General features: G+C 30.7%; 1 protein-coding gene across 1 annotated transcript in view; it reads left to right on the top strand.

The window, feature by feature from the left end:
- LOC141559459 (lipase member I-like) overlaps positions 1-20,257 on the top strand; it is a 43,063-nt gene extending 22,806 nt beyond the window's left edge. Inside the window, exons 4-10 of the mRNA XM_074297328.1 lie at positions 5,551-5,652; positions 6,910-6,999; positions 9,180-9,347; positions 9,944-10,039; positions 13,364-13,475; positions 18,599-18,772; positions 20,179-20,257. Of these exons, the coding sequence (XP_074153429.1) occupies positions 5,551-5,652; positions 6,910-6,999; positions 9,180-9,347; positions 9,944-10,039; positions 13,364-13,475; positions 18,599-18,772; positions 20,179-20,257 (821 nt within the window). The remainder of the gene's footprint in view (positions 1-5,550; positions 5,653-6,909; positions 7,000-9,179; positions 9,348-9,943; positions 10,040-13,363; positions 13,476-18,598; positions 18,773-20,178) is intronic.
- The last annotated feature ends 418 nt before the right edge of the window (positions 20,258-20,675 follow it).

Here is a 20,675-nt window from a genome sequence, read left to right as displayed (position 1 = left end):
TGACAAGAGCTATTCTTCTTTCAAGTCTATTGGATTTTGTGTTGTCTATAAGTGTGTTCACTTTCTATATACCAATGATGAGTGGAATCAACTTTTCAGAGGTTTGGGTATATTTTTAGTGTCTGGAGCACAGAATGGGATCCCTGCCTGACACTGCTGAAGCAGTATGGTAGTTCATGAATTCTGAGGAGAGTGGAGCTTTTGGTTTGGAGTTCAAATTTAGAGGAGAAAGCTGAAGTGAAGCTAGAGGCATCTTTCCCTCTACTCCAGGATTAGAGGTGCTTAGAATAAAATAAAATAATAATAATAATTATTATTATTATTATTATTATTATTATTATTATTTTATATATATATTTGGTAACAGAACTCAACCACAGAAAGTTACAATGGCATTAGGGAAGATTGTGGCTCATCTTCAGAAGAAGATAATGAAATAAAAAAAAAATCTTCTTCTACCTCAAAGAGTATTAGATAATTATCTGCCCAGAAAGAATTTATAGAACTCAAAAAAGATTTGAAAAAAATCAAATGAGAGAGAAAAAGTAAATATATAAGAACAATTCAAGAAGCATTCTGACAAAAAAATTAACTAACTAGAAAAGGATAGCCAGAGTCTTAAAGAAGAATATAATTCTTTGAAAATTAAAACTTGGCAAGGGGAAACCAATGAAGGTATCAGGGACCAAGAAAAGATAAAACAACATATAAAGAGTGAGAAAAGACAACCGAATGTTAAACATAAGAGAAAAAGCAAAAGATCTGGGAAACAGTTTAAGAAAAGAAATTATAAGAATAATTTTACTACCTGAAAGCTGTGATCAAAAAAGAACCTTGCCACAATAATGCAAGAAATAATCAAAGAAAATTTTCCTAAAGTGATACAGCACAAATGGAAAACACAAATAGAAAAGAATCCACCAATTACCACCTTTGTGGTGAAAACAAAACAAAACAAAACAAAACAAAAACAAAAACAAAAACAAAAACATAGGAATATTGCTGCCAAATTTCAAAAACCCCAGTTCAAAGAGAAAATTTTGCAACAACAAAAAAAATAATAATAATTGGAGCCACAATTAGAATTATATGGGATTTATCAGCAGCTATAATAATAGACTGCAGGTCCTGGAAAAATATATATTGACAATCAAAAGAATTCAACCTATAGCTAAAAATAGGTTATCTAGTAAAACAAACTATAATATTAATTTTTAAATGTATATTTAATGAAATTCCAGACTTTCAAGACTATCTCGACCAAACCCAAACTTGATAAAATATTTTAAAATATAAGACATTAAACATTAGACATTAGAATATTAGACATTAATTTCAAAGAACTCAATTGCTAATATTTTTGCATGGAAATATATACCATATTTTAAAATTGACACCAGTACTTGGGTAGCTTAAAAGAAATATTGGGGAAGAGTTGAATATGATTTATTTGAATTTAATGATTTTAATTGAAAAATTGTCTAGGAAAAGGTAAAAATAGTAATGATGTTATAAGAATAAGGTGCAGAGGAAGAACTGATACAGAAGTGTTCGAGAGAGAAGAAAGGCTAGTAATTCTGAAAACCTACTCACATCAAGATTGGGTTAAATAGGGAACACTACACCATGAAGGATATAGCATTCTACAAAATCTTTAAAGAAATAAGTGGAGGGGGAATAAGATATGGTGGGGTATAGAAAGATGTATAGATTTATGGCCTTGGGATAAGGTATATAGATTAGAGAGAAAGGAATAAAGAAGGGGGAAAGGGTGACATAGGATAAGGTGAGTTACAGAAGAATTTTTAGGTAGGTAATAGTAAGGTAAATTAAGGAGTAAAATGAAAGTACAAGAGTTAGCAGGGATGGGAAATAAGAGATAAATACTATAATAAGGATCAAGAGTAAAATTTATTAGAAATAAAAAAGTAGAGCTAATAATCATTAGCCTCAGATAAAGTTAAACTTAAAGATTTAATTAAGAGGGAAATCTACATCATCCATCATCCATATCAATATTGTTTTAGATGCATGTTTGCATGTATAAATGTATATACATGTACGTGTGCATGTTTGCTTGTAGGAGTATGTATGTGTGTAGATAGATATAATGTATGTGTGGGATAGATATCCCACACAGAGTTTGTGTGTGTGTGTGTGTGTGTGTGTGTGTGGTGTGTGTGGTTAATTGTAGCCTGCTTATGGTAGGTAATGAAAAGGGAAAAAAGAATAAAGTAACACATGAAACAGCAGAGAACAAAAGAATAACCTAAAAGGAAGCACTCACAAATGGATAGTCATGAATATATTGTCTTCTGTTTTCATATATGCTTTCTTGAAAGGAAAATTTATTATTACTTATTTTGAATCCTCCCTGATTTTCTGCTGGGCACAAACAATGTTTTGTTTTATTTTGTTTTTCTATCTTTTTTATATTTTGTGTTTTTTTTCTTATTTTGTATTTAGTTTAAATAAATAATTAAAAATAAATTTACTTATTCAATGCCATATCAGTCAAATTACTAAAGAATTATTTTATACAGCTAAAAAAATGGTCACAAAATTCATCTGAAAAAAACAAAAAGTCAAGAATATTAAGAAAATCAATGAGAAAAATGTAAAAGAAATCAATTGGCTCAGTAATACTTGATTTCAAATTATATTACATTACATAGTAGTAATCATCAAAATAAGCTGGTACATAAGCAATTATATGTTAGTATATAAGGTATGTACTCTCTATATATAATTATACACTGGTAATTAAACAATTAAACTAGTGAATTAATGGAATAGATTTAGTATGTAATACTAAATGACCATAGTAAACTAATGTTTGATAATCCCTAAGATTCAAGCTTTTGGATAAAAACTGAATCCCCACACATACATTATATCTATCTACACATACAACAAGCAACCACACACACACAATATATATATATACATGAACATGCATCTAAAACAATATTGATATGGATGATGGATGATGTAGATTTCCCTCTTAATTAAATCTTTAAGTTTAACTTTATCTGAGGTTAATGATTATTAGCTCTACTTTTTTATTTCTAATAAATTTTACTCTCGATCCTTGTTATAGTATTTATCTCTTATTTCCTAACTCTTGTACTTTCATTTTACTCCTTAATTTACCTTACTATTACCTACCTAAAAATTCTTCTGTAATTCACCTTATCCTATGTCACCCTTTCCCCCTTCTTTATTCCTTTCTCTCTAATCTACATTTTTGGATAAAAACGTTTGACAAAAACTACCGTGGAAACTGGAAAGCAGTTTGGCAGAAACTAGGAATAAACCAACATCTCACATTTTATAACATGTTAAATGTGTGACTTACACATAAAAACTAATATCATAAATAAATAAAGAATATTTGAAAATAAGACATGTTTATATGTAAGAGAAGAATTTATGACCAATCAAGAGATAAAAAGGAGCATGTGAATTTTGACTACATGAATTTTAAAGGCTTCTTTATAAACAAAAGTAATGCAGAATGGGATCAGAAGGGAGAAAAATTTACAGTAAGATTATTTTTTCTGATTAAAACCTCATTTATCAAATTTAACAGTTTTATTTACAAAAATAACCCATTTTTAAATGGTCAGAGCATATAAAGTTAGTTTTCTTCTTTCTTTTTTTTATTCATTTACTTATTCATTTTTAAGTAAATTTATTTATTTTAATACACATGCTTTATGAATCATGTTGGGAGAGAAAAATTAGAACAAAAGAGAAAAACTATTGGAGAAATAAAAAAAAACAGAAAAAAGGAAGATAACATAGCATGTGTTGCTTTACATTGAGTTGCCTTAGTTCTTTTTCTGATTGCAATTGGCAATCTGTCCAAAGTCTACTGGGATTGCTTTAGATCACTGAACCACCGAGAAGAACCAAGCCTTTCATAGTTGATCATCACACATTCTTGCTATTTAGTGTACAACATATACCTGATTCTGCTTGTTTCACTCAGCATCAATTCATGTAAATCTTTCCAGGCCTTTCTAAAATCAACTTGTTCATTTTTTTTTATAGATCAATAATATTCCAATATCTTCAGATACCACAACTTATTCAGCCATTCCTCAATTGATGGGCATCTACTCATTTTCCAATTCTTCGCTACCACAAAAAGGGCTGCTAAATTTTTGTATATGTGGGTTCTCCTTTATGATTTCCTTGGGATACAGATCCAGTAATGACACTGTTTGGTCAATGGGGATGCACAGTTTTATAAGCTATTTGAGCATAGTTCTAAGTTTCTTTCCAGTAGTTGGATCATTTTACAATTCCACCAACAATACATTGGTGTCCCAGTTTTCCCACATTCTTTCCAGCATTTATCATTATCTTTTCCTCTCATCTTAGTCAATCTGACAGGTGTGATGAGGTACCTCAGAGTCATTTTAATTTGCATTTCTTTAATTAATAGTGATTTAGAGCATTTTTTCATATAACTGTAGTTGGCTTTAATTTAATCATCTGAAAATTGTCTGAACAGGTAATTTTAAAAGAAATCAAAGTTCTCAATAATCATAAAATACTCTAAATTACTATTGATTAGAGAAATACAAATGAATACAACTTTGAATAGCAGCCTCATACCTAGCAGATTGGCTAATATGACCAAAGTTGCAAATACTACAGAGAATGTGGAAAAATTAGGATGCTAATGTAGCTTTGGTGGAGTTGTGAACTTGTCTAACAATCAAAGAATAATTTAGACATATGCCCAAATGATTATCAAACTGGATGTATCTTTTGATCAAGCAATATCATTAATAGATCTGTCTCCAAAAGAGATAATGGAAAATGGGAAAAGGGCCTTATTTATATGAAAATATTTATAGCAGTTCCTTTTGTGGTAACAAAGAATTGGAAATCAAGGTGAGGACCATTAATTGGGAATGGCTGAACAAGTTGTAGTATATGATTATGATAGAATGCTATTGTGTTATAAGAAATGAAAAGTAGAATTATTTCAGAAAAAGAAAACCTAGGAAAACTTATATGAACTTGTGAAAAGTGAAGTGAGAAGAACCAGAAAATTATAAAACGAAATAGCAATATTGTAAGGCCAATCAACTATGAAAGATTTGGCTATTTTGGTCAAGACAATGTTTGGAGATAATTCCAAAAGATCCCCAATGAAAAATGCTATCTCCAAAAAAGGGAACCGATGAACTCTAATTGCACATTGAAGCACACTTTTTAACACTCATTTTATTTTATAAATTAAAAATAGTTAAAAAATAAAAACAAAAGTTAAAATCTCAATGTTATTTTTGATGATCAAATAGGCAAGGTGATTTTTAAAATCAACTTCACAATGAGCTAATAATAAATAAAATCATTCAAGAATAAAGTCATTTATTCATTCCAGATTTTATTTTTCTTTTTAAAAACATTATCAGTACATCTTAATTTCAAGGTCAGAAGTAGTTTGGTTCTAATATTTCACTGCCCATTCTCATGAGCACTGAAGTTATACTTACCTTTTAGAATGATAACGTCTTTCTTTCATTTTAGGTATTGACCCAGCAGGACCAGGTTTCAATAATGCACCAATAAAAATGAGATTAGATAATACAGATGCACAATTTGTTGATATCATCCATTCTGATGCTCATGGTAATAATAACTTCATTTTTTCATTTCCTTTGAAAATAATAGAAAAAGAAACAATTGGTGATATAAAAAAATGAAAAGAGAAAAAAAAGAAACTTTGTGGGTGGAATGGAATTTAATCTTTTATAGGTTTAATAAGATTAAATTATTATAACATGTCACTTTGAAGACAAAGATCATTTCACTTTTTGATTTTTGTATTTACAATGTCCAAACCTTAATAATAGTGCCAGAACAAACGCTTAATAAAAATGTGGGTTTGAATCGGATTTTAGCTTTCTTAGGAGCTATTGATATTATTATTCATTCCAATAACACCTCCCATCATCTATTTTAGAAAATGCTTAGTGTCATCTATAAACTTCTAGGATACCTATATGCTTTTCACTCTGAATTTTGTATAAAAATGTTAAACAAGACTGGATCTAGCATTACTCTCTGAGAAGTTTTATTCTTTATACTGCTCCATACAGAGAAGTACTGGCTCATCCATATTTTTTGTTTACTATGTTCATATTAGCTAAACATCTATGACAATATTCTACACTCTTGCCTAAATATCATGACTTAAAATTTCAATAATCTTGGCACATAACCCTAATAAAAGGTTTTGCAATGCAAGTAGATTTTATACTCATATATACAATGCATGCATATACACATATATACATATGTATACATATGTGTGGGTATGTGTATTATCTCAGTTTATTATCTCCATGATTGGGACTCACTAAACATGCATCTCAATGGAATCTTAATTAAAAACAATTTTCAATTGACAGATCATAGCAATAATGCAAAAAAAAACGTCTTGATTTGTTTCAGTTTTTGTTGATCCTCTTTATATACATAGACACATGCACATGCATGTGCACACACATGTACATAAACCCCCAAAATGTATGTATGATGATATTTTACAGCTTTTTAGCATGAAGTGTGATATTTTAACCTCTTAGAAATCATATTTCAAAGATCATGGAGAACAAAAGATAGACTAAAAGGATGAAAATGGATTGGATGGAAATGGAGAGTAAAGATTCTTATTAATAAGTAGGATATTTCCAATGTGCTGGGAACTTATTTTACAATAGACAGAATATATAGAATTCTTCCTTGAATATATAACTTATATTATCATTTTTTCTTTAAGTTTTATCCAAATATCTGAAAATTCTAAGATAATGGTCTTTTTTATACTCTGTACTATTGACTGTATCATATACAAGTTATCATTCCTGAATGATTTATCCTTAGGTCTTGGTATCAGCCACTCTGTTGGACATTTGGATTTTTATCCCAATGGAGGAAGAAACCAACCTGGCTGCCCCACATCAATATTTGCAGGTAGATCTTTTGCAATTTTACCCTAGAATGTTTATCAGATTTTAGAAAGAAAAAAATATTAATAATAATATGAGAACTTGAAACACTAATTGATAAAACTATGGAAAGCATACTAAAAATTTCTAAGAAAAAAATAACACAGTTGGAAGAGATTTCAGATAAATATAGTCTGACTCTTTCATTTTGTAGAGATAATAGGCTCCAAAATATTCAATAATTAAGTAAGCCCCAAAGCTAAGCTATGAACTTAGATCAATTAATTATCATTTCATTAATTTTTCCAGCATATTGATATGTTTATGACAATGATTGGTATAGACTTCAATAAAAATGTGAGTTTTGTCAGCAAATATTATTTCTCCATTTTTCACTGCTTCAGTCTTTGTATTTTCTTGTTGGTCACAAACATTTTCCCCCTTTTTAGCAGTGTTTTTTAACCTATTTTTTGCTATTTTTCCACATTCAAGAGGCCTATACGTCATCTTTAAAGCTCTTAACCATAGCTAGTATGTGGACATAAGTATGTTCTTTAACACAATTCTTGCATTATCAAAATCCATCAAATTAAAAATATGAAGGAAGAAAAATTAAGTATTTGCATGTGAAGTTAAATCCCATATTCAGCTGAAGATAGCTAATTATAGATGGAGAAAATCAGCTAACTGAAGATTCATTTGGTTAAGGTCAGACATTTTAAGTCTGCAGAGTATCCTGGTTTACTTTTAAAATAATGGTCATATTATGAAAAAATTAACAAAACTTTGTGAGGGTTTTATCTTGAAGCATGTATGAAGCAGATATTGAAACTGGAGTATAAACTTCTATAGATCTCTACTGAAATAGTTTCAGAGACCTAAAGCTGCCATAAATTCATATATAAAAAAATCGGAAAAGATCCAGGTGGAAAAATAAATTTATAGATCAGTTGACAAGCAATAAATCCAGAAGTAGTAAATATAGGATGGATATAAAGGGGACTTGATAACTGAAAGTACTTTGTTGTTCTAAGTCTATTGGTTTTATATTTTGGTAAGCATGAATTGCTTTTGAGTAAATGGAATTGAAAATAATTGGCCTTAGAAAGCCTGAAAATGAAGTTTAGTAGCAAGGACAAATATTTCTTTTGTGAGGCAGCTTCTGACATCTATGAAATTTCAAATATGTATTCTGAAATTGTTTATTTATAAATAAATTATTTGGGAAAGAAAGACAGAGTGAAATTGTATACTCTTGCTACTTGTGCCATACTTTGTACTAAGTACTGCAGATACAAATATTGATCACAAAGATAGTTTCTGCCTTTGAGCAGCTTCTACTTAAATGGAGAAAAACAATACATAAGAGGGGTTTAAATGGATACTTGTTGGAGATAAGGGCAGTTTTTCATCACTATCATTGTGTCAAAAAAGCCAAGAAGTGATACAGAAACCTAGTTCAAGTCAATATAGGAAGAAAACTCACCAATAAGAACATGGTAATCTCAGGAATGCATTAAAGACTTGGTGAATAGGGGATGATAATGAAGGGAGGAATTAAGCAGCATGGCTTGGAGATGCCTGAACTATCCTCCCATGTTTGCTGACATATTTTTTTTTTCCTTTTACTTGCAAATGACCTCTAGATTCTTTTGTATACCTGATCTTTTCCTATTCTTGGTTAATCTCTTTATGCTGAAAAAATATATCCCAGAAAAACCAGGTTATAAATGGTGGTTAGATATCAATATCAATCCATGAAATGTATAGAATAGTATTTGAAAGATCAAATCTAAAGCATATCTTGAACAAAAGATGACATTGAATAGGTACAATTCCTCTGAAACAGCTAGATGGCTCAACATGTGGTGGTCCCAGAAAAACAGCATGAATAACATTAGTGAGCTATGTTCTATGGGATCACAAAGAGTAAGACTCAATTGAATGAATAATAAACAACAAAACAGACTCTTTTAGATTTCCACTAAAATGATATGGCAAAGATGGAAATTCCAACAGCTTATTACAGTTGGTGAACAAAAGTTTTAAGTTAAGCCCTCACTTTCAATACATGTATACTTTTCTTAAGGCAGGTGAGCTTAATATATGGGAGGCACCTTGGTATTTCTTAGCTTAGTTTTAGTTTAAAATGTATTTAAACTTATTTAAACAATTTCCATTTTTTCTTTGTTTTTAATCATTAAGGACTCGCTTATATAAAATGTGACCACCAGAGAGCAGTTTTTATATTCATCTCAACTCTGGCAACAGAGTGCAATATAACTGCATATCCTTGCAATTCATATCAAGAATATAGAAATGGTAAATGTACTAAGTGTGAAGACTTCGGGTTAAATTTATGCCCCACAACAGGTAAAAGTTATATAGGATCAATGTTATATTTTGTGAAAATGAAAATATTTGTACTAATATTTATAGCTCCAAGAAAACATTTGTATTTCCAGGCATAAATATGTATTTCTAGGCATAAATACATTCTATCTTAGACTAAAAAAAGATTCATAGATTGTTTGAAGTGCTCTGAAACAACAGAATTGTTTTATCACTTTTCAGAGATTATCAGGATCCTTGTTGGAGATGATAAAATATTTCTTCTTCAAAATACAAGGTTGGACCTTGTGTCAGGAAATGAAATGGGATAGGGACAAACCACATCACTCTATTCGTTAATTTGGATTATGACATAAAACACATATGGATTAGCTGTTTTTTTTTTCCATTAGCAACCAGCACATTATCAGAGTTGCAAAACAATAATTGTCAAACACTTTGACAAAAAAGATTATATGTACATAATTCATGAGAAGTGGCGAAAACATTTTGAGGGAGTATAACATTTTTGTGAGCCACTATAAAATCCAATAAAAATTTCTGTCATTTTTTCCTTCCTCAAGAATTCTACCTCATATATTCCACTTTGTGATTCAATTTTGTGATTCAATTTGCAGGTTATTATGCTGACCATTGGAAAAATGATATAATTAAAAGGGATCATCCTCATTTAGAAGCTTATTTTGATACTTCACCAAAGGAGCCATTCTGTCGTAAGTGATTATATTAAGGAAAAATAGTTTTTTATAGTTTAATTTGCATTTCTTCCTGAATATTTAACCTGCTGCCACCCTAACTGCAACATGTCCTTTTATAATAGACTGTAGTTTTCATTTTTGTTTAGCAATATAAAGATTTTGTTTGGTAATAAAATATGTAAGTGAATGAAACTCCATTATTTCTACCCAAAATAAGGTCAACCGATATTTTAAAGTGCTTACTGCATGCCAGACATTATTCTTAAAGTTATGGGGGGGGGGAAATCCATATTCCCAAGGAGCTTATGAGGAATCAATATGTGAATAATTTTATAAACACCAAATATATGTGGGATTAATTTCAGATTATCTCAAAGAAAAAGCACCAGCAAAAGGTTCTTACAAAGGGAGGGAAACTGAGATTAAGGATATCAGGAATAGATAAGGAGAGAATTCCAGACAGTTACTGCAAATGAACAAGTTAGGTAATAGAAAGTCTTGTTCCAGGCATTTCAAGGAGTCCAGTTTCATTGGATTGCAGAGTATATCCTTGAAACGTATGAAAAAGTTTAAAGATAAAACTAATGATTTCCTATTTGATCCATGATGTGAAGTTTACTGAATAAGGGGGAGATGTGGTCAGATCTGTGCTTTAGGAAAATCAATTTGATAATTGAATAGCCCAGAGAGTAGAAAGAGCAGAGAAAGAATCCAACAATTAGCAATAGTTTAGGCATGGAATGATGAGGACCTATAATAGCTTTATGGCATTATCAAGAGGAGAGGGAGGTATATGTGGGAGATGTTGTGAAAATAGAATTGATAGAGCTTAGTTACAGAAAGTATATAGAGAGTGATGAGTTGAGGATGACTCTTAGATTGCGAGCCTGAATTATTGGAAGATGATAATGCCCATAACATTACCAGAACATTAGAAAGAAAGCAATATTTGTAGAAAAGATAATGAATTAAATTTTGGAAATATCTTTAGGGACATCAGGCTCCAGATATTTAAAACTTGTTGGAAATATGAAATCCAAGAAAAGTATCAATATCAAAATACCTATTGATCTAACAATGTTAGAAAGAGAGCTAGTCTGTAGGAATGATGTTTATTTTTGCCTAATCATCACTATGGAGATACTGAGTATCTCAGTACTTTGTCAAACAGTCATTTGGCATTTATAAAATTCTGTGTGTCATTGTACCAAATGCTGAGATGAGAATGAAAAAAAAAAAAAGACACACCCTTTATGAAGGAGAAATAAACAATTAGACAAGTTAAGAATAGAAGTCTATTGCTATCTGGCATTATTGAATGTTAACATCTAGGAACTGATGATTGTAATATTCTCTCTTAAATGTAATGTTCTGTATTGAGGTTTTCTTGGGTCTCTGGGAGCAGCCTTGGTTTCAGTTCAGTAATCACCACATGAGTAGCCAGAGGTTAAAATCCAAATCTTTTATTGTCTCTTTCCAAGTCTTGTCTCCTTTCCTGGAGCCTGGTTAGCTTTCTTTGAGGCCTATCTCTCTCCTTGGTTCAGTGGGCTTGAGTTCCTGCCTCCTTCTCTGCCCTCTGAATCTATCCGAATGTCTCTGAATCCAAAGGTTTGTGTTTCAGCCTCCAGCCATCACAAAGGGGGGAGATGGAATGACTCTGTCTCAGGCTCCAAGAGCTTCTAGTGGCTTGTCTTTTCTGGCCCTGAGAACTTCTAATTTATTTGCCCCACACTGAGTATACACCAATCATTATATCACTAGGAAACCACTATTTGTTATAGGATTAAATCAATGCTAAATTAGATTTAATCACTGTCTCCTCAATTCCACTTAGTACCTTGTTTCAAGTTCTGGACCATAACATCTCCTTGTAGGATCAGATCACTCATACTGAACCATGATAAATTAAGAGACAGATCGACAGAGAAGAGAGAGAGAGAAGAAAGAGGGAGAGGAAGAGAGACAGAGGGAAAGAGAGAGGGAGATCCAGCAACACACAGAAAGAAAAATGAGCAAGCCATTCATTTTCTCCTTTTTTAATTTCAGAACTAATAAGGAAAAGCATACAAGTCTGAATGTGACATAATTGATATTTAATTTAATTTAATATCAAGGATTTCAATTCTAATAGACCATAAATTTAAATAAAAACTTTAAAGAGAAGAGAGAATACGAATAGGCAAAATTATCCTCTGGCATTTGTTTTCCTAAATGGAAAAATTCAGCAATATCTAGCAACACATATGTACTTCTTCCACTGGTCTCAGACTCTCTGCTGGCTAGTAGAATTGATTTTGACCTACCTCAAGCCTAATCTATTACCAGCATATAAGCTTAACTCACTGTCTGACTCTCAGTGAGACTTTCTCACTTGCAAGTGACTGATTTGTACTCTTGCAAGTTTGAGGTCATAGCAACATCAGTGTCCCATTAAGAAGGTAGTTCTCTTATATTCTTTAAACCACAAATAGGGCATACTACCTCACCACCACACAACCACATTTAGATTCTCTCATAAAAATTCTCCTCTAGTGCAAAAATCTTTTAACCTTAGTTCTCCCTTAGTCAGACAAACCAATTTCCATCCTGACCAGAAAATTCCATTTCCAGAGTATGTATCTCATTGGCAGAGAGAATAACATCAAGACAATTCAAGAATTCAGAGAAACACTGGAAAACATATGAATCAATGCAGGCTGAAGTAAAATTAGAAAAACAATATACACAATGCATTTGGAAATATATGCAGAACAAATTCAGTTAAAAAAAAAAACCTCACTGCTTAACAATTAATTATAACTAATTTTTGATCTATGAGAAGAGCTAAGGAAATGCAGTAGCTTATTTTTTATTACAGAGAAGGGGTTTTATGGATGTGCAATATTGTATGTGATATCAGAAAGAATGTATGTGTATTTGGTTTCCTGGTTTGGAAAATTGCTTTTAATTTTTTTTTTAATTAAGGGAAGCTTCACTGAGAGCACATAGTGATGTTACCTATGATACAAAAATAAGATAAATGAAAAAAGAAGAAAAAACTTAACACTGCAATTGTAAAGACTAATTTTATTTTTAGAATAGAGGTGAGGATACAATTCCCTTCCTTGCTGCATCAGAGGATGGAAGAGTAGGAGTTGAGAATGTTGTTTTTACTATTAAATATGGTCACTACATCTGTTGATTATATTTTCTTTATTTGTTTCAAGGGAAGACAGGAGGAGAAATATAGGAGAAAAGTTTGTGAATTTAAATTAAAAGGCATTTAAAATTATAAATACATATTGATAAAAAAGAATAAAAAACATAATGTAATTCAAAATTTATGTTTTTATTTTATAGTATATCATTATGCTCTTGATATTGGCACTGTGAATGAAATTCAGAAGCAAGGTATTTTTGAAATTAAGTTAAAAGATAAATATGGGATTGTAGAAGCATCAAAAATTAAACAGTAAGTTATGTTATAACTGGGTTATGTTTTTCACTAACAGTAATATTTTTGTCTTTCAGGAGACCCCACTTGTTAGGCAATTTTAAATTAATGAAAATTTGCATTAATATAATTTTAGAGCTGGAGAAAGATTTGAGAATATCTGCTTCAACTCTTTCAGTTTACAAATGAGGAAACTTCTCAGAGAGACAAAGTAATGAGGCTAAGATCATTTAAGAGGAGATCAAGTTCAAATGATAATTCAGGTTCTTAATCCTATATCAACCACTATTTCATTTTTAGATAACTTTCATATGGATATTCTTTTCCTCTTTTACAAAATATTGCTTTTTCTTCTTGACTGAATATTCACCCTTTTCTTACTCCTTGAATGTGTTCTTCCCCCAAAAGTTTGTCTTTGACATATCTTCTCTCTGCAATTTCTTTCTTATAGATCTTTTATACTCTCACTATTTCAATTGTTACCTCTATACAGATGGCAGCTGATTATATACATGGCCCTTACATTTATAGATTTATTGCCAATCTTTCTCCTTAGCTCTAGCTATTTGTTTATGAATATCTACCAGATTCCATGAAACTATTTTATTGTAACTTCAAAGTTAATATTCTACACTGAATTCATCTTCCCATTGCCCATTTTTCCTATTCTTTTTTCTGTTCTTCTTTAAATTGTCCTTCAGTTCTGAATCAGTTCCATTCCTAATCAGTTTTCATATCTTTTGTTTCCTTGATGAGACTTGCCACCACAGATTCAAATTTTTCTATTCTGTTAATAATTTCTACCATGAAGGCCTAAATTTTCTTTTCAGAAGAGTAGTCTCTCTTGAACCATCTGAATATTTGTGCTCCCTTTGTAATCCACAAGGTCCTCTGCTTTATCACATATTGAATCATATTCCTTTGTTTTACATTTATTCATGCAATGCTGAACTTGTCTATTATATCTGGATGTCATATTTCCTTTTATTGTTATTGGCTTTCCAACTGATTGATCTCAAAGTCTTTGAATTGTCTTTTTCCTCAGATGTTTTGTAATTTGTCTTTCCCCATTGCCTTATTTTCCCTATTGCTAGGGAATCCCTCTGATGATGGTTTCCTTGGGGATGAGATTTCTTTTCTTATGCATGGGTAATTTTTCAACATTGACCCTTGCAAAAACTTCTGTTTCAATTTTTCCCCTCCTTCCCTCCATTCCCTCCCCCTAGATGGCAGGTAGTCCCATACATGTTAAATATGTTAAATTATATGTTAAATACAGTATATGTATACATATTTATGCAGTTATCTTGCTGCACAAGAAAAATTGGCTTTAGAAAGAAGCCAATAAATAAATATAACCTAAAAAGAAAAAACAAAAATTCAAGCAAACAATAACAGAAAGAGTGGAAATGCTATGTTGTGATCCATACTCATTTCCCAGTGTGTTTTCTCTGAGTGTAGATAGTTCATTACTAATCTGGATCCTGTCATTGTTGAAGACAGCCAAGTCCATCAGAATACATCCTCATACAGAATTGTTGTTGAAGTGTATAAAGATCTCCTGGTTCTGCTCATTTCACTTAGTATCATTTCATGTAAGTCTCTCCAGGCCTCTCTATATTCATCCTGCTGGTCATTTCTTCTAGAACAATGATATTCCATAACATTTATATATCACAATTTATTCAACCATTCTCCAATTAATGGGCATCCATTCAATTCCCAGTTTCTGGCCACTACAAAGAGGGCTGCCACAAACATTTTTGATCAAAGAGTATGCACAGTTCAATAACTTTTTGAGTATAGTTACAAATCGCTTTCCAGAATGTTCACATTCTTCACAACTTCAACAACAATACATCAGCATCCCAATTTTCCCATATCCCCTCCAACATTCGTCTTTATCTTTTCCTGTCATCTTAGCCAATCTAAGAGGTGTATAGTGGTATTTCAAAGTTGTCTTAATTTTCATTTTTCTTGTCAATAGTGGAACACCTTTTCATATGACTAGAAATAATTTCAATTTCTCCATCCAAAAATTGTCTGTTCATATCCTTTGATCATTTAGGGGATAAGATTTCAAGACATAACAATATCTTCCGATACTGGGCAATTCATAATCTAATAGCACAGATCTTTGCATAAAGGACTTGAGGATGGTATAGAACAGAATTAGTCCCAACTAGATGGATTTAAAAGGGAATTATAACAAACATTTTAAGCTCAATTAATTCTAATCCATATAAAGTATTCAGAAAAAAATAGATAAAGGAATCCTAGAAAATTGCTTTTATGATATAAATATGGTTTGGTTCAAAATAGTAGGAGCAAACACAAAGAAAACAGTAGACCTTTTTTTTTTCTTCTTTGCTGAGGCAATCAGGGTTAAGTGACTTGCCCAGGATCACAGAACTAGGAAGTGTTAAGTGTCCCAGACATTTGAATTTGAATTCAGGTCCTTCTGACATCAGGGCTGGTGCTCTATCCACTGTGCCACCTAGCTGCCCCTAAGTGACCAATTTTTCTAATGAATATTGATTAAACTTTAAAAAGCACACCAACAAGAAGATTACAGCAACATAGAAATGGGACTGGTTATATATTAGGAATTTATCAAAATTATTGATCATATCAATAAAAAAATAGTAAAGCTAATGATTATATCAATAGAGGCAGAAAAGGATTTGGTACAATGTAACATTCATTCCTTTTCAATATATTATAGGGGCAGCTAGATGATGTAATAGAGAGAGCATTGGCTCTCTGAAATCAGGAGGACCTGAATTCAAATTTGGCCTCAGACATTTAATACTTCACTAGCCGTGTGACCCTCAGAAGTCACTTAATCCCAATTGCCTCTCCAAAACACACACACACACACACACACACACACACACACACACACACACACACACACACACATGTGCGCACACACACATAAACACACACTACTAGAAAATATAGTAGTTAATGGATTTTTAAAAATTATAATTTCTGTATATATCTAAACCAAAAATATAAGAATTATTTGTAATAGGAATAAACTTGAAACCTTCTCAATAAGATCAGGGATGAGACATAGATGTCCATTATTACTACTATTGTTCAATATTTTTTAGACATAATAGCTATAGTAATAAGACAAGAAAATGAAATTGAAATAAGAACAAGAAATAAGAAAACAAAATTTAATTCATTGCAAGTGATATGATGATATAGCTATAAAATCAACTAAAAACCTAGTTAACACAATTATTTTTACAAAATTGCAAATATAAAACAAACCCACAAATATTAGCATCATTTCTATATAGTGCCAGCAAAGATCAATATGAATCATTAGAAGGAGAAATTCCATTTAAAATAAGTGCAAAGCATATAAAATGCTTGGGAATCTATCTGCCAAAGTGAACGCAGAAACTATATGAGCACAATTACAAAGCACTTTTCACACAAATACAGATATATACAACTGAAGAAATATTAATTGCTTATGGGTAGGCTCAACCAATATGAAAAAATTATAATTCTATCTAAATTACTTTATTTATTCAGGATCATACCAATCAACCAAAAATCATTTTATAGAGCTAGAAAAATAAACAAATTAAAAATATTAAGGGAATCAATGAAAGAATATAATACTAGATTTCAAACTACATTACATACCAGTGATCATCAGAACAATTTGGTGCTGCACAGTAAATATGGTGGTAGATCCATGGAATAGATTAGGGACACAATGCACCATAGCAAATGACCATAGAAAACAAATGTTTGATGAACCCAAAGATATACCTTTTAGGGATGAGAACTCATTATTTGACCAACATCACTGGGAAAATTAGAAAGTAGATTTTCAGAAATTAGATAGAGATCACCAACTCAAAAGATATACTAAAAAAAAAAAAAAGTGATATCATAGGCAAATTAGGAGAGCAAAAATTACTTGTCAGATTTATGATAAGAGAATTTATAGCCAACAAGAAATAGAGGGGTGTTGGGAAGTAAAAATTTTGAGTCTGTTAAACTGAAAAAAAAATTACACAAATAAAACCAAAGCAATTGAGATTAAAATGAATGGGAAAAAAAAGCATAAGGAGAAATTTTTATATCAAGTATCTCTGATCAAGACATCATTTCTGAATATTTCTAAAATATATAGGTAACTAAGTCAAATTTACACAAATAAAAGCCTTCTTCAATTGATACATGGTTAAAGGATATGAAGAAACAGTTTTCATCAGAAGAAATATGTTATCTATAATCACAGTGGGAAAATGCTAAATCACTTTTGATTGGAGAAATGCAAAATTTAAATAACTCTGGGGTACCACCTCATATCTCCTAAATTTGCTAACATAACATGATAAATACAAAAAAAAAAGGGTCACTCGGATATTATTGGTTCATTTGTGAATGTGAATCATGAATTGGTTCATTTGGAGAACAAATAAAACTGTGCCCAAAGGGTGATAAAATTGTACATGTCTTTTGACTTAGCCAAAGGCCTACATTCCAAAGAGATTAAGGGGGAAGGGAGGGGGGAAATAACCTATTTGTACAAAAATTGATGTCATATTAATTGCCTTCTCAACAGAAAGGAGTAGAAGGGAAAAAATTCAGAACTCAAAAAGTTTGTTTTTTTTTAATGAATATCAGAAACAAATAATCAATTTTTAAACATAGCAACTAAAAGTGATTTAGAAATGGGCCAATTTGATATTTGCCTTATATAGTTTATGAAGAAAGAGTTTATTAAATAAAATAAAAACAAAATAATTATGACAATTAATTCCTGCTTAAACACAAATATAAACATTTCTATAAAATTTCAAGTCTTATTTATATAAAAATAAATGATAAGTGAACTGCATTCTTATTTGTTTATTAAATCAAATACAAAAGATTTCTACTAGTTAATATAAAGGTATATAATATAAAAGCATACTATAAAATGTGGCCATTTTTTGGTATTAAACTAAAAAGATATCTTAAATATAATGCACAATATTACTATGCTGCATAGATCAAATGGTCATAATTATTGAATTTCCTGCCACATTTAAAATATATATCTTATTTCAAAGGATTTGAATATTGAAATGCAATAAATTTTTGTTGTTGTTGTTTTAATTTAGTGATAAAAGGACATTTCCTGCATATTCAGAAACTCGTATTCTTGCTGCATTTTACAATGATTTTAAAGAAATTTCACAAATCATTTTGAAATACATTCCATATTATGCAATATGTCGTAGTTGCCAGTATCAAATCCACCATATCAGGTTAACATCACTCCATTTTCCTGAACGGTAAGACAATAACTTTTGAAGTTTACTTTCGTATTTGGTCTTTGATGCTTACAATAAATTTGCTGCTGCATGTATAAATAAATTTTATATGTTTTGAAAGATTTGCTTTTCTCATAGTATTGGAATATATGAAAAATTCAGCAAGCTTTTCATGTTCTGTATCTTTATGCTTTTGTATAATGGATAAATTTGCTCATCATGTTCCTGCTATTGAGCAGCACAAGTGATTAGAACTCAGAGCTCTAGCCTCCCTTCTGTCCATTGCACATTCCACCATACTGCACTTCTCTGACAGGAAGGTTACAAGCTATAATTTAGAAGACTGCAATATTTGAATATTCACCAATGAAATAGTAGCATATTTGTAGTTATTGAATATAGTCAATACTGATCCAATACTCAGTAAAAAAAAAAAAAAAAAGCAAACATTCACAAACCAAGGATAGACAAATCAGAAATATATTGACAGGAGAATGACTACTAATTCTTAGAACTCAAAACTGAATCTAGTAAGGGAGGGCAATTTAGGTGAATTATGTGTTGGGCTACAAAAGTTTTGTTGTTTATTTTTTCTACTTCTTCCACCTATCTGTTTCTCAAGAGGTAGTCCAAATAAGAAAAAACTATTATGTAAATACATTTATCTACATTAGTCACAGATTTACTGTTTGCACTTGCTATATACATATATGTAAAGCTATGCCAAAACTAAAGACCTCATCCCTCAAGACCCAAATTCCTTCCCAATGTTTCTTGTACTTCTAAGAATACTCTCTAAGAAGGATTTTATGGAGATGGAAATGGACTTAAGAAAAGGAGTTTCTGCTAATAGAAATCAAAATATATTCTGCTGGTGTTACAACTACAACCTGAACCTTGGGGGCCTAATTCAAAAATCTTATGAAAAATATAATCCCCAAAATACCTCTAAGTAAAATCTTCCTTGCATAATTTAATAAATGGTTGATTTATGATAGTGAACTCAATTCATAAAACATAATCAATATCACCAAATCTATTACCCATAACTCATTACTGGTTCCAGATTTGTCTAAAGATCTGAGGGAAAAAACACCATAAAAATATGTATTTGAGCCTGAATTATCTTGCTAACTGTTATAATTATGTTGTTTTCTTTGTCTAACTAAAGAAATAAATCTACAAATAATTTAGTCAGCTAGTTTGCAGAAATCTAAGACATAATCATCTGACTAAATTATTTTCTCATTGTGATGATCAAAAAGTCAAACTCATGGAAGAGTCACATAGATAACAGAAAAGTGATTTATTTACAACAGTGATTTACTCATATTTTATTTGGGAAAAAATGTTATTTCTGTTTTGTAAACAGTGATTCCATCTTTGTATCTTCTTTCTATTTCTCTCTTTTTTTTTCCTTCTCTCAGACCAGAGCTCTGTACAGAAGAAATTTTGCTAATAGAACGTACTGAAACAAAACTCCATCCACATTTTTGTGATAAATGACAAATGTTGAAGAAATCATCACCGGTAACTAACAATGTAACACTGCACTTTCTTGTGAACCAAAAAATTAAGACATTCGATATTTTATCTGAAGTTTGGAACTGCATTGTGATTTCTTTTTTTTTTCTTTTCTTTTTTTTTTTCAGAGAGTATCATTAAATATAAAACTTTAGTGTTCCTGTATTAGGGAGGTCACTGTAGATGCAACAAAGTACAAATAGCATATAGTAGAGATTTTCTGAAGCTACTTGAAGAGGCTTGTTAGAACAATTTTTATTTTCCCACAAATAATAATTTGTTATCATGTTATTGTTTATCAAACTATATATTAATAAACATCATAATTAAAGGATTCACAGACATTTGAGAATACTGTACTGTCTTTTATATTTTGTGAGTTTTAATGGCAGATTAAATA

Source organism: Sminthopsis crassicaudata, chromosome 3 (genome assembly GCF_048593235.1).
Source record: "Sminthopsis crassicaudata isolate SCR6 chromosome 3, ASM4859323v1, whole genome shotgun sequence".
In the NCBI taxonomy this organism is placed as follows: domain Eukaryota; kingdom Metazoa; phylum Chordata; class Mammalia; order Dasyuromorphia; family Dasyuridae; genus Sminthopsis; species Sminthopsis crassicaudata.
Note: the sequence above shows the minus strand (reverse complement) of the source record. Positions and strands in the feature narration are given on the sequence as shown.